This window comes from Anopheles marshallii, chromosome 2 (assembly GCF_943734725.1).
Source record: "Anopheles marshallii chromosome 2, idAnoMarsDA_429_01, whole genome shotgun sequence".
Taxonomy (NCBI): Eukaryota; Metazoa; Arthropoda; class Insecta; order Diptera; family Culicidae; genus Anopheles; species Anopheles marshallii.
In genome coordinates this window covers 37,274,474-37,287,113 of record NC_071326.1, presented here as the reverse complement: position 1 = coordinate 37,287,113, position 12,640 = coordinate 37,274,474, and the positions used below count along the sequence as shown (strand labels likewise).

Sequence of the window (12,640 nt, the reverse complement as noted above, 5' to 3'; positions counted from 1 at the left end):
TACGACCAACAGTGCAATGCAAAATAACAGTGCAATAGGTGTGCATCTGCTGTGTAAACATAATTGTTGCAACAAGCGTGTTGCTACTCACCTGTGGAGCACGCCTCGTACCAGTTTTTGCCTCGGGAAATGGCCACCGTGCGGAGAAAGCACACGTCCAATTCCACCGTCGGGCACGATTAATACACAACGATCGCCAGAGTATTTGCTGCGGCATCGGCATGATATAGTGCTGTAAACCGGACTTCTATTCGGGCTTTGGTTGCAAGCTTAAACGAAAGAATCATACATTTGTCACGAGTAAACAGTTTCACTGTAAACACGAAGAAATAGGGAGGAAATTAATTGCCATTTACGATTAGGTACTGCAGCTGTTGTCCCCAATTGCAATACTTGTCTAATGATACAATGTTGCATCGCGAACGTGTAGGTAGAGTGCGCGTGTCTGAGAAATTGTAATATTAGTTGTTACCGCTGATTACACTGAACGAACATTCGGAAAATGTATATGGAAGTTTCATTAGAATTTAAAAATTTTACTTAAGCTCTATATGCTATAATATCATTCAATGACATACATTCCTATATTTAACATATCGTTTTAAATATCGTGGTGGAATTCTTAACAAAACAGCGTGATTAATGAGGCATAAAAATGACTAAGTATTAAAATAACATCTATTATTACTGTCAGTTTCTACTATAACTAAGAATAATTTCCCTTTTCTTCGCAGAAACTTTAACTAACTCATCTGTACTTTTCATTTCTTTCTAAATCTTATTACAAATCTGTCTTTTACGACCATGTTGATGTTTATTTTTAATTAACATTACTCATAGCGCTGCCAGCCAAATATAGTAAATGGCTCCTCACTGCATGATTACCGTTCCCAGTACCACGTCGTTGCTAAACGACAGCAGCTCACGGCGTGATTGGTTGGCGTGCGATCAGGACTGCTGGTTGTACTGACACGCCTTCACCGCAATCATCTGCAGCAGTACGAAGATAGGCGAAAACACTTCACTGTACTCGAGCTGTATCTGGCCGGACAGTTTCATGCACACCAGATACTTGAAGCCGGACGTTAGCAGCAGAAAGGGAATGCTCCAAACTAGCCGATGCATTGCCTGCCGGTGCTTGTTGCCCAGGTACATCCGAATGCCGACGATGATGCAGAAGTAAGTGTTACAGAAATCCCCGCAGAACATTGGCGAGAACAGGGCTAACCATTCGTTAGCCGTCAGCGTACCCGTCAGCTCACCGCTCGATGCTTTCACCGTGAGCAGAATAGTGAACACGAGAAAGGCCAACAGGTTCACCAGAATTTCGAACTGTGTTATACCGATCCATTTAACAACGTCTACCAGCTTAAAATAAGTCTTAATTTCTACCTCCTCTGACATGATGCGTGTGTGTCCTCTTACGGTCACGGGAACGAACCGAACAACGATGCGCTACCGGTTAAACCTTCCCCGTTTCAATATTGGTGGTTGGTTTCACCTTAATCGTGCGGTACATCCGAATGTGCAAACATGAGTTCATGCGCCGCTGCACCATAAAATCGTCCTCGTCATGTAGTGGATGCAAATCATCCGTAATGGCAATCTGCGACGTGTTTACCTCGTATTCAAACGCTTCGGGAAACTCAGCCTTTATCCGTAGCGCCAAATTTATGCCACGATTGATAGCCCGACCGGTACAGTGAAGAAATACTTCGCCAAGCGGTGAGTTAAGAATATCGAGACAAGATTTCAGTTGGTACTACAAGGGAAAGGATGGAAATGGTAACATTAGGAGAACTGTACACAAACACCCTCGGACGTATAGGTTCCTACCGTAAAATCGGACTTGTATGTAACGTATATGTCGTTCTCGCGTGTAAAGTACTTGGGTAGCACTCGGTTCTTTACCATATGCCGATCGGTTGGTTTACGCTGGAACTTGTTGGTGCCGTTTCCTTTTCCGGCTGAACCACCACCACCGCCGTCGGTGCGGTCCCTTTTGCGTGGAGTTTTCTCCGTGGACTTTTTCACTGGTCCTGGTCCATCGCTGCTGGTTGCCGTGCTTGACATTCTACAAAAGGCCTATTCTATTGTATATTGAAGCGATCGTTTCCATCCGGTAACCAAGTGAATTTTCGTGTGTAAAGTTTCACTGAACGAAGCGAGCTGTTTTGCTGGTAGCACACGGTTTATTTGTTTACTTCGCCTGACAGCTGTGCCACGAGCAGACAGAATGTTTGACAGCTCATATCAAATGATACTTATCGAACCAAAAAACGTTATCAATGGACGAAATTGAATGAATTTCTTATTTTTTTCAATAAAATCGGCACGACCTAGTGCATTAGAGAAATCAGCTTACACCGTCCGTAGCATATTTCATCAACTTCCTTTCCTTAGGATTATTAAATCAAAGAAATCCACTAATGAACGGTTGAGTTCTTTCTGAGATTGTAGACATTTTATTTGAACATTCTTTAAGTTGCTTCCGAATAAGCTATTGCTCTCTACATGCAAATCACATCCGGAACATTTATTTTGCCTTCTTGATTGTTTCCTTCTTCGCTCGAGATGCTGCTTTGCAGCGCGTCACTATGGCCAATATTATGGCCAGAGCGAAACCACCGACAATGAACAATAATCCTGCGGCAAATGCATACACCACCATAGGATATTCGTTGTACAGTTTAGCGTACATGCTTGGCATGTCTTTAAGATACTGAACAGCCAATTCCACGAGATTATCGCTGAAAGAAGAAGGGGACAAATTGTACTGGTTAGATTATTTCTAGCGCCATCACGACCTGAAAACTTACAATGGTGACAATGGAACCGGAACTCTTGTAGCCTTCGCATTCTTGTACCAATCCTGGGCAAATGTTACGAATGACTTGATATCGTATTTGCTTATTTCGTAGCGATAATATTTCCCTTGCCGCAAGCTGCATGTAAAAGGTAAGTCCGATTACAACATGAATTTTCAGTACATATACAACCGATGTCTATAAAATTCTTACAAAATGAAATCCGGCACATCCTTAACCTTGAAGCGAGTGGCTGTTTCGCTTCCTTTTCCATCCTTTTGCACGCGGGCAACATTCATGCGCGTTTTCAGATCAGCTGCAACCGCTTCCCAAACGGCAGTAAGCCGTTGGCATTCGACACAATTCGTTGTGTAACTAAAACCACAAGAAAGTTCAACCATATTCTACGGGTATTTGGTGGAAGGAGCTTATCGTATACTCACAACATAATGAACCAGTCACCGGTAGTAGCACCGCTAGAGGCTTGGGTAAGATGTTCAAACGTTTCATCTGAGAGTTCTTTCACGTTAGGATCTTTGTTCTGTACCAGCTTGCCAATCAGAGCATCCTCTTCTATCGAGCCATCGTACAGCAAGGGAACTCCGTGACGGAAATACACCACGGCCGGTTCCTTGCTGGGACTGTAAAGTCGTGCCATCGAGCTGCTTACCGCCTTAACAGCGTGTGCCTGCAGATTGTCCTCAAGCTCCTGTTTCAATTTCGATAGTATTTCCTCAAATTTGTCACAGTCAGCACAGTTTGGTTTGGCTGAAAGGGATACAAATTGAGGTGAATTGAAGCAACTGGCAGCGATCAGTAAAGCTAGGCCAACTTACAGAAAAGCACAATGAAGTTGTTATGGCTGTGAAATTTCTTGACGAGATCATCTTCACTAACAGTCTCCAAGCTGGACCCACGGCAAATGCCGGTAAAGCCCAAAAGCGTAAACAAGATTATCTTGAGCATTATTGTCTCGGTACGATTACCATGGATGGATTATGGATAGGGAGCAAGTACAGAAATCACTGGAATGATGTTGAGTATGATGAAAATATCACAGAAATTCCCGATAAAAGCCGCACGATCAACAAGTCTTCGCCAGCGAATGCTTTGCGATGACAGCCGTGCCACAAGTGCATGCTGTCAGTATCAAATTTGACAGCATGCGTGAGCACAGTGGGTTGGCGCAAACGAATTTCGCCCTTTGACTATTTTTCAAATCACAAATCCGTTCCAACTCACAACACGGAAAGTTCTCTCAAACAGCGGCAATAATAATTCCAGCAATGTTCCATGTGAAATGACTGACTTTATTAAATAAGGTTCTTTTTCTGTTTATACGGTCCTGCGGCCCATCATCTTGCAAACGGCGTTGCTGTAATACGTCCCCCAATCATTATGCCATTTTTTATTTCCTGTTAATCATTAGTTTTACATTTGCTACAGAACGATTACGAGGGAAACATAAAAAATCAACCAAGGTACCGTGATGGAACAGAGGGAAACGAAAATATGTGTCTTTAACAATACTTGGTGCCGATTTGCTCTAAGTTATTTGATACCCGAATGGCTAGTTTTCGTTTTGCATCTATTGGTAGCATCGGCTACACTACACCCGCGACAAGACTAAAGGGTATTGGACAACACAAACGACGCTCTGTAGCGGATATAACTTTTTTTTGCACAGCGCACACTTTCCAGACTGTGTAACAATTACGCTGGTCAATCATTCAGCAGACCAAGGCTGTTAAATAATACGCTATCAGTCGCCTCACAGGAATCGGACACCGCTAGCGGCGGCATGCGCCATTAGCGTACCGGCAGCTTGTTGCGTTTCCAGCAGCAACCGGGCCTCGTTTAGCCAGTCCAGCGCGGCCTTGCGTGGTGCACCCTGCAGTAGGTTTACGTACTGGACCGTCTTTACCAGATCGCCTCGGTCGAGCCAGTATCGGGCGCGGTTCAAAATATCATACGTGTCCAGCTTGCTAAAATCGAACGGTTTGTTCTCAAGTTCGTCTTGCGAGATCGGCTTATCGGGACGGGCGATCAGTGCTGCTTGCAGGTAGGATAGCACATACATCGGCAGCCGAGCACCTTCTGCGGGAACGAGGGCCAACCGTCGCGAAACCTCTTCCACCTTCAGGAAACGTTCGCGCAGCGCATCCTCGGGATAGACACCTCGTTTGACGGCCGTTTCTGGCAAACCTTTCAAAACCACGGCCACTAGCTCGTCTCCTTCCGCCGAGCGGGCAACGGCTGCAATTTCATCTTTTAGTGGGCGCAGCTGATCGCGCCACGATTTTCCGGGCTGGCCGCTACGAATCGAAGACCACAGTGATTGGCAGGCACCCCACAGGGCTTGTGCTTGATGTGCGCTTTTCTCAGCGTCCGCGTGTTCTGTGGATATGAACGCACGTGGTCAATAAATCATTTGGCGAAAGAAATGATAAGCAATACGTGTGTACCAGATATTATGCTTAGTGTAGTGCTGTTAAACAAAGTATACGTGTAGTAAATAATAGAATAAAAGTGTCTAAGATAAACATGCACATTATTTTTGCATAAACCATGCAAATTTGTATATGTACCTTTCATTTCGGTATCTATCTCTGTCCTCGTTAGCACACAGTTTAAAGCAGTTAACGATGACGACACGAATGAATGAGTCAATGGAATGAAGCAAGGAACGGATGTGACGCATCCATACAGTAATATGAATGTAGCCGCGTAGTGTAGTGCGGGAAAGAAGAGCAAAGAACACGGCAAACTGTTAGCGACCACCCACAAAACCACACAATCTTCCGTTGGATTAGACGAAAGGTAACATGGAAGTTCCGACATTCTCTTACTTACCGACCAGCGCATTGTGAATGCCCTTCAGCTTGCCCAACATGGCCGCAAGTTGCAACTTGTAACTAGCCTGTTCCGTTGTAATTTTCTCGTCCAGCTCCCGTTGGAACTTTCGCCTCATCTCTACCTCCTTCTGCGTGAGCGCATCCTTCAGATGGTCGATGTGTGCCTCCGTTTGGCGTTTCATCTGCTCTCGCATCTGCTGCTCCAACTCCGCCCGTGTGTGCAACAGCTTTTTCTGGTTCAACAGATTCAGCTGACGCTTTTCCTTGGCAATCTCGTACTCTAACCGTGCCTTAACTTCCTCCGCCTGATCCGAACCCCGCACGGCTTCTACTGCACGGCGCAAATTTTGATCGCCTTCAATCTGCAGCTTTTGCAACTCCTTCTGATGCGCGATCACCTGCGTGTACGCGTGTAGTATAAACAGGTCAAGCTCGTCCTTTGAAAGGTTCAGCTTACGCTCGGACAGATTGATTCCCGGGAACAACGATTCCATCTCGTCAACAAAGTAATTCCGCGCAGACTCGACCCGCTTCCAGTACTTTTCACCAAGCGATGCGAGATCCCGTGCCGCGTAAACTTCATCCTTTGCCTTCTTCAGATGTTCCAGATAGGCGGCAATGTTCTGGCGCGCTTTATCTTTCAGCTCGTCCGAACACTTGATCTCGCGGCTGCTCAGCAAAGCGTGCAGCTTCTCGATGTTCGCCTTGGCCTGATCGGCAGCAGTTTCGGCTGCCTCGAGTGCGGTATCACGCGCACTCGTACGATTCCGCAGCGTGGTCCAACTGCTGGAGTCCAGTTTGTCGATCGATGCGTCAACCACTTTGCGAACCTCCTCAGTGTATGTTTTCAACACGTCGACAGCGTGTCCATACTCTTTGATGGCAATCGTCGCGGCCACCTCGACCTGCTGCTCGAGATCGCTGATGGATTTCGGCACTGTTTCACTGCCGGATGATAAGGGAACCGGTTTCGATGGTGCTACTGCACTTTTGGCTGGAGCAACGACCGTACTAGCAGCGGCAGATGTGGCTTTGGCTGCCGCAGCCGGACTGGGAACAACTTTCGGGGCCGCCTTCTTCGGTGGTTCAGGTACCTTTTCGGAAAGGTTGATGGATTCCGGTTTTGGTAGCGGTGGCGAAGGTACGGGCACATGAACCGACTTGGATCTGGTGACGGGTGGCAAATCAGGTTCTAGAGAAAGCGAAAAGTGCACTTATAGTTCCGTTCCTGCAACTAGCGTTCTTAAAGTATCTTACTCTTCTCCTGCTTCTTTTCCTCTTCTCCACCACCAAAGAATCCAGTAATGGTCGAAGTATACTCCCCGATTGTTTTGCTAATATCGTCCATCTTTTTAGAAACCTCATCCAGAGGGTTCGTCTCCTGCAGCAGCGCCTTTAGCACCGGTTCCAGCGCAGGAACATTCGTAATTAACGTTTTCCGGAATTCATTATCGTATCTACAAAAAAAAAAACACCAAAGAAGGTGATCGAAGAACCATATCACGATCGCGATGAAAGTCTCTTCGAATTATCTTATCGAACAGAGACACAATCAGCAGAAACACTCACTTGGCGTAAGTTACAACGCCTCCGCCAATAAGAAACGGGGATAAAACCACTAGCACCTTTCCGAATCCTGCCTCCTGAAACGGTGGCAGGTTGGATCTTCGTGCGCTTCCACTGTACGAACGACTGGCGGCGAACAGCTGGGCGGACGGTCGCTAAAAGAGAAAAAGCACCAAACTATTAGATCACGCTCTTCTGGGACAACAAAAATAAACACATCTTGCAACGTCAAGCGCATACAGCTGGGTGGTACGCAACGTCCCCAATGCACCTATACCGAAACAAAATTTAGCAATTTTTGAGAGCCGTCCAATCAAGCGCCATGCATCTACGGTGCACACACTGTTTTGTTTGCTTGCAAAATGCAACGATACGATAGTAGCACCTCCCGATACGGAGCCATGCAGTTCCCCCGCATATTATGACATAACACGCTCTTTTTTCGCATCCTCCTGCAAATCCTGACCCGGTCACAGTCCGGTCGATACGTACTTTCGAATTGTTCGCGAGCGCCTTCTGCACCAGCAAACGATACATTTTGCGGCGGCTTTGCTACACTGTAACTTGTGTCACTCGTCGAGCACTCTGCTCCGGGGGAAGCCTCTGGTATCTTGGGGCCTCTTTTTTGGTTCCGACAGTGGCAGAAAGTACCGCACAGCACCTGATACGAATACCGCAGATACCGCAGGGGAAAAAAGTCCTCAGAGAAAAGGGGGAGAGCAACTTGACATAAGCGATTACGACGGCAGAAAAACATTTCGGTGACAGCTGCTGTGCTGACAGATAGAAACGCCATGCGGGGTCGGGGTGGAACATTTTAAAAAGCACGTTAAGTGCACATGCATGCGGTAAAATGTGTATCGTTAGTTTCAATTGCTTGAAAGAATTTATTTCACAAAGAAAGTTCTTCATGTACAGAATCAAAACGGATGAACCTCTCGATTCTTGTATAAATAATCCAAGCCTTCCAGGAACGCACGGTAGTTTACCTCCTGTCGAAATCCTGAGCGGAAGAATGAGAAGAAATTGTGTTGAAGGAATTCTAATTATATTCTAATCCTGTTATATCTCCTTGACAATTTGGGAGTTATACTTACCAACTTCAACAGCAAAATATTTGCAAAGAATTTCGAACTCACGGGTTGAGATTCGCGTATGCAAATCACGTGTCGCAAGCGCTCGCAGCAACTGGTTTCGTGCCACATGACCAACGTTTTGAGTATCGAAATCTTTTAACAGTGATCCCAAGTTCGATACAATGTCCGCATGTCGGGCCAGTTTTTGAAGCACCTTGGAAACGATGGTTCGCTCATTGAAATTTAAGAAATTGACCGGTTGTTCATCGGCCGGGAAATGGCTACACGGTACCAACAATGGAGCCTTCTCGAGGTTCGGGTGATAGTCTACTTCGGCAATAGTATCACAGAACCGTTTATAGTCCACCGTTGGACATGTAGGCGTGCGGAAATACTCGCAGAGCAGTTGCATCTCATTCGCAGTTAACTGAACGCTGGCAGTTGCAAGCCCTCGACAAAATTGAGCATCACTGATACGATGGTGGTTCAACGGGTCAAATCCCTGCATAAAATCTATCAGACGTAACCGACGACGAACAGCTTGAGCTTTCACCTTGGCCAACACCCGTACGATATCTCTTTCCCAAGGCATTGGTTTCGACGGTTGCGCCACTTCTCTGTTGATACTTTCGATAACCTTCCGGTATGCTAGCATGTCGTCCGAACCTTCAGCTTTGGTCACACCAATGTCTTTTAAGAACTGATGATAATCAAAGCCCAGCACATCACTGTAGAGCCTGTCCAGCAGGAATGCTTCCCGCTCCTTTAGGTGTACAGCGCAAATCGAAAAGACTTCACGAGCTTGGCTGCAACTTACGTGTCCATTGCGATGTTTATCAAAATCTTTGAACGTGGGCTCGATTAGCACTCGCTGGCAGGCAATTTTGTCTTTCATTTTCATTACAAGCCTCTGGGCATCGTTAAGCTCATCCAAAGCGAGCGGGTGTTTCCCAGCCCGTGGTAAATCCTTCACCGGCTGGGGTGGACTTTCGACCGGTATGAATGTGCCCTTGTCTAGATGTGGCTCGGTAAATACTCGATTAATTTCATGCACAAACGCTGTCCAATGGATTTTACACGGATCTTTCGGATCTGCGTACCGTTCACAGAGCTGTTTAATTTCCCTCTCATGCAATGGTAACCGATCGAGTGACGATAGTCCTATCAGATCCAGACATCGGATGAAAGTACTCTTAGCTAGCCATCCACATCGCAGCAGATCGTACTGTTGAAAAAAGTCCTTCATGTTGATCGTGCCATTCCAAATGTGGCGCTGTACACGCAACAGTAGTTCTTCTATTTCGAAGTCTTTGCGTGCTGGTTGCAAGCATGGATGGAAAGCAACACGCTTACCAAGCAAATGTTCTAAAGAAACTGAACCAATTTCCGTACGGTCCACCTTAGGTAGTTCGGTGTGTATAACTTTGCGAGGTACTGCCGCGTCATCCTTTTCGCGATCGAGTGCACCATCGTGCGCATCCAAATATCGAAACAGTTGATGAATCTCATCGATGAATGCCTTGTAGTGGAAATTATGCCCATCGGTAGAAAACCGCTTGACAAGTAGTACGGCATCAGACTTTGCCAGTGTCACTCCCAAGAAATAGAGAACACGCGTGGCATAGCGTATCGTACAGAATGATTCAGAATTTGTGCTCAACGAATAATCTTCAAAGTAGGGCGTTAAAACCTGTTCCCGGAAACGCAACGCTTTTGCGATGGACATCAGCATCAGGAACAGCTTACGATGCTCATACACGGACTGACGATCTCCAGAGTTTCCAGAGTTGATCTTAACCGCTTCACCAAACAGGATGTCACAAAATTGATCGTACGATGTACGGCCTGCAGTTGCGCTAAAGTATTCGGCAACTTCACAGATTTCTTCCTTGCTTATGGTCTCTCCAAGCTGACAACGCAGTATGTTAGCGAACTGGCATACCGGTATGGTTCCGGAATGGCAGACATCTTCCAGTTGGAACTGTAACCGTAGCTTCTCTGCGATGGGTTCGAGCCGCAGGCGTACTTTTTCGCAAAGCTTCCAAACCGCCAACAGACGATCATGCTACGAAGAAATGAATGTTTGTGTAAAACACGTATTCGGCATAGAAGACCACAGGGCCACATACCTTGGCATGGGAATTATCGTTGCAGGTAAATTTTGTTCTCATTGCGTGTAATTTCAGTTTGTTCCTCGTGCTGCTGTATTGCATGTACTTCAATGGCTACTTAGATTGTATACGTTTCTTTCGTTAAAACGTGATTTTGACATCATGGTATATACGTGTAGGTTAGTATTAGTGATATACATTCAGATCCGGTTAGGATAAGGTACGATCAATGCATCAGATCAACCGATCATAGAAAGAGGTAAGTTATGTACATTCTAAAACTAACTAACAACTATCGCACGGTATGGTGTTGTTTTATTGTATTGAAGTACATTCGAGAAAGGTAGATGATGAAAGGTTTTGTTTTTGTCCGGCTCTATATTTATAACTCAATACAATACATTCCGGGTGTTGTCGATCGATAGGATACTTCGGTTTTCCTATTCGGAAAATATGTTTGAAATTTGTGTGAAAATGTATTACGTTCGAATCTTCCGAGCCGGGAAAGTACATTTGCTTTAGTCTTTAGCTTATTTTTGCCTTCTGTGGTTATTCATTTTTTGCTTAACAATCTTCTTACTCTACTTGAGTTCAGTTTCCTTTAGCTACTCAAGTCTTTCGTTTGTTACTTTCCTTTTTTTATATCGATTAATTTGTCCGTTGTCCATGCTGTATAATAATGCAGTTCCTTACCATTTCTAATGTACTATTGTACTTTCTTTTTTTTCAAAATCATTGTCAACAATGTTTCATAAATTCCCTCAACTAATTCATCCCCAAAACATTCCCCGATAAGAAAAACCCAGGGAGTTTTTTGTTTGTTAAACCACATTTTGGTTTGATGCGTGTCGTTTCGATACATGCTTGGGTTTTTCCCATCTACGAGATATTTTCTTTAAGCATAAATCGTTTTCCATTTACGTGTGTATAAATGTCGCAACGTTTCACAAGCCACTGTATGTTTTGCTTTTCCGCTGCATCTGCACAGTTATGTCTACTTTCTTCATTTTGATTGCGGTTCTTTGTTATTAGGTTCTGATTTGCTTTTCCTTACTTCCTGCTGAAAAAAGAACCATAACAATTGGGGTTTGCCAAGATTTACGTTGTTTCTTACACTATTTAGTCGCTATACAAACGTACGCACACGCACATACAACGGACATTAACTGAATGTTATCTGAAGTAGTATAGGGCAAATTTGTTTTTAAAGCATAAACGAAAGAAAACTGTTTATTCAAGCTCAACGGATTGAGCCACATCAATCACACCACATTACTATCAATACAAGACGCACACATACATTAACACACTCACACAAGTACACAGATATCATCCTACTAACTATCGGTATTTTTCAGGAGCTTATTAATAGGAGAGCGTGTAATGTTATAGCTACACGATTTCTATTGCCAATTCGTTTACATTAACGAAATGCTAGAGATGCATCTGTTCCAGCTTTGGTACTGGTACAGCAGAAGGAATTCATTTACAAAAAAAAATACTGTTTCAAACGATTGAAACGAATGCTGGCAAATCGAATTGATCTATAACTTGCACAACTTGCATGAAGCATGTCCTGTCTTCTTTGGCCCTTTGGGTTCGCCGCTAAGGAACTGCCCATCATTTAGACGAGCTTTCGTATATTTTTCTGGAATAACTATTGGAAAAATACGTTAAAAAACTAACCTTACCAAGAGCGTGTATTCTTTATAAAATTGGATTCGTATTTTAGATCGTGCTACAGCCAACGGGTTGAACATGTCGTCGGTAGTGGCTAATCTAATTATCGCCTGCCAGAAATACAGCCATGCTAATTTGAGAGTTTCGCATCTGATGCAACAATTTAGACATTCATTAATATGCACACGTATAGGCAGATAGACACACACAGCTGTGATTCGATGTGCTCCCGCTAGAACAACATTCGTCGTGTCACGTACCAAAGATTTCTTCTTACTGTCCCTAACGTTTAAGCTTCTTTTGAATGAACTAATCTTTTGGCAGATATCCTCAAACTTCACATTCATCGCACTCAGCATGATTGTAGATTCTAAAACCGCTCTAGCTTCGTAATGAAATTTAGCATGGTATTATCAATACGTTCATTGTGTTACTCACTACCAACAATAAGTCTTTTGTGTCTATTTTGATAGTAACCGCTTCACACATCACCCCAATGTATATCCTTTCCAGGTGATATCTCCACACAGCGTGATATTGCATAT

The 12,640-nt window shown here is 44.5% G+C and overlaps 5 protein-coding genes across 5 annotated transcripts; all 5 read right to left on the bottom strand.

Annotated features, from left to right (window-relative positions):
• Nucleotides 1-924: 924 nt before the first annotated feature.
• On the bottom strand, nt 925-1,404 carry LOC128708251 (transmembrane protein 203). The gene has a single exon (XM_053803211.1). The coding sequence runs from the start codon at nt 1,402-1,404 to the stop codon at nt 949-951; it is 456 nt and encodes a 151-aa protein (XP_053659186.1). The 3' UTR covers nt 925-948.
• Nucleotides 1,405-1,462: 58 nt separating this feature from the next.
• LOC128717925 (ribonuclease P protein subunit p20) lies at nt 1,463-2,073 on the bottom strand. The gene is made up of 2 exons (XM_053811601.1): nt 1,837-2,073; nt 1,463-1,762 (listed from the first exon to the last, which is right to left on the bottom strand). Exons 1-2 carry the CDS (start codon nt 2,071-2,073, stop codon nt 1,463-1,465), a joined length of 537 nt encoding a protein of 178 aa, XP_053667576.1.
• Nucleotides 2,074-2,536: 463 nt separating this feature from the next.
• On the bottom strand, nt 2,537-3,773 carry LOC128719938 (thioredoxin domain-containing protein). Its single transcript, XM_053813581.1, has 5 exons — nt 3,644-3,773; nt 3,251-3,575; nt 3,021-3,182; nt 2,820-2,945; nt 2,537-2,750 (listed from the first exon to the last, which is right to left on the bottom strand). The coding sequence occupies exons 1-5, from the start codon at nt 3,771-3,773 to the stop codon at nt 2,537-2,539; spliced, it is 957 nt and encodes a 318-aa protein (XP_053669556.1).
• An 805-nt stretch (nt 3,774-4,578) lies between these two features.
• LOC128719838 (MICOS complex subunit Mic60) lies at nt 4,579-7,765 on the bottom strand. Its single transcript, XM_053813477.1, has 6 exons — nt 7,721-7,765; nt 7,232-7,383; nt 6,920-7,119; nt 5,661-6,854; nt 5,396-5,416; nt 4,579-5,204 (listed from the first exon to the last, which is right to left on the bottom strand). Exons 1-6 carry the CDS (start codon nt 7,763-7,765, stop codon nt 4,579-4,581), a joined length of 2,238 nt encoding a protein of 745 aa, XP_053669452.1.
• Nucleotides 7,766-8,148: 383 nt separating this feature from the next.
• On the bottom strand, nt 8,149-10,475 carry LOC128707886 (uncharacterized). Its single transcript, XM_053802842.1, has 3 exons — nt 10,434-10,475; nt 8,326-10,369; nt 8,149-8,231 (listed from the first exon to the last, which is right to left on the bottom strand). Exons 1-3 carry the CDS (start codon nt 10,473-10,475, stop codon nt 8,149-8,151), a joined length of 2,169 nt encoding a protein of 722 aa, XP_053658817.1.
• Between the last annotated feature and the right edge of the window lie 2,165 nt (nt 10,476-12,640).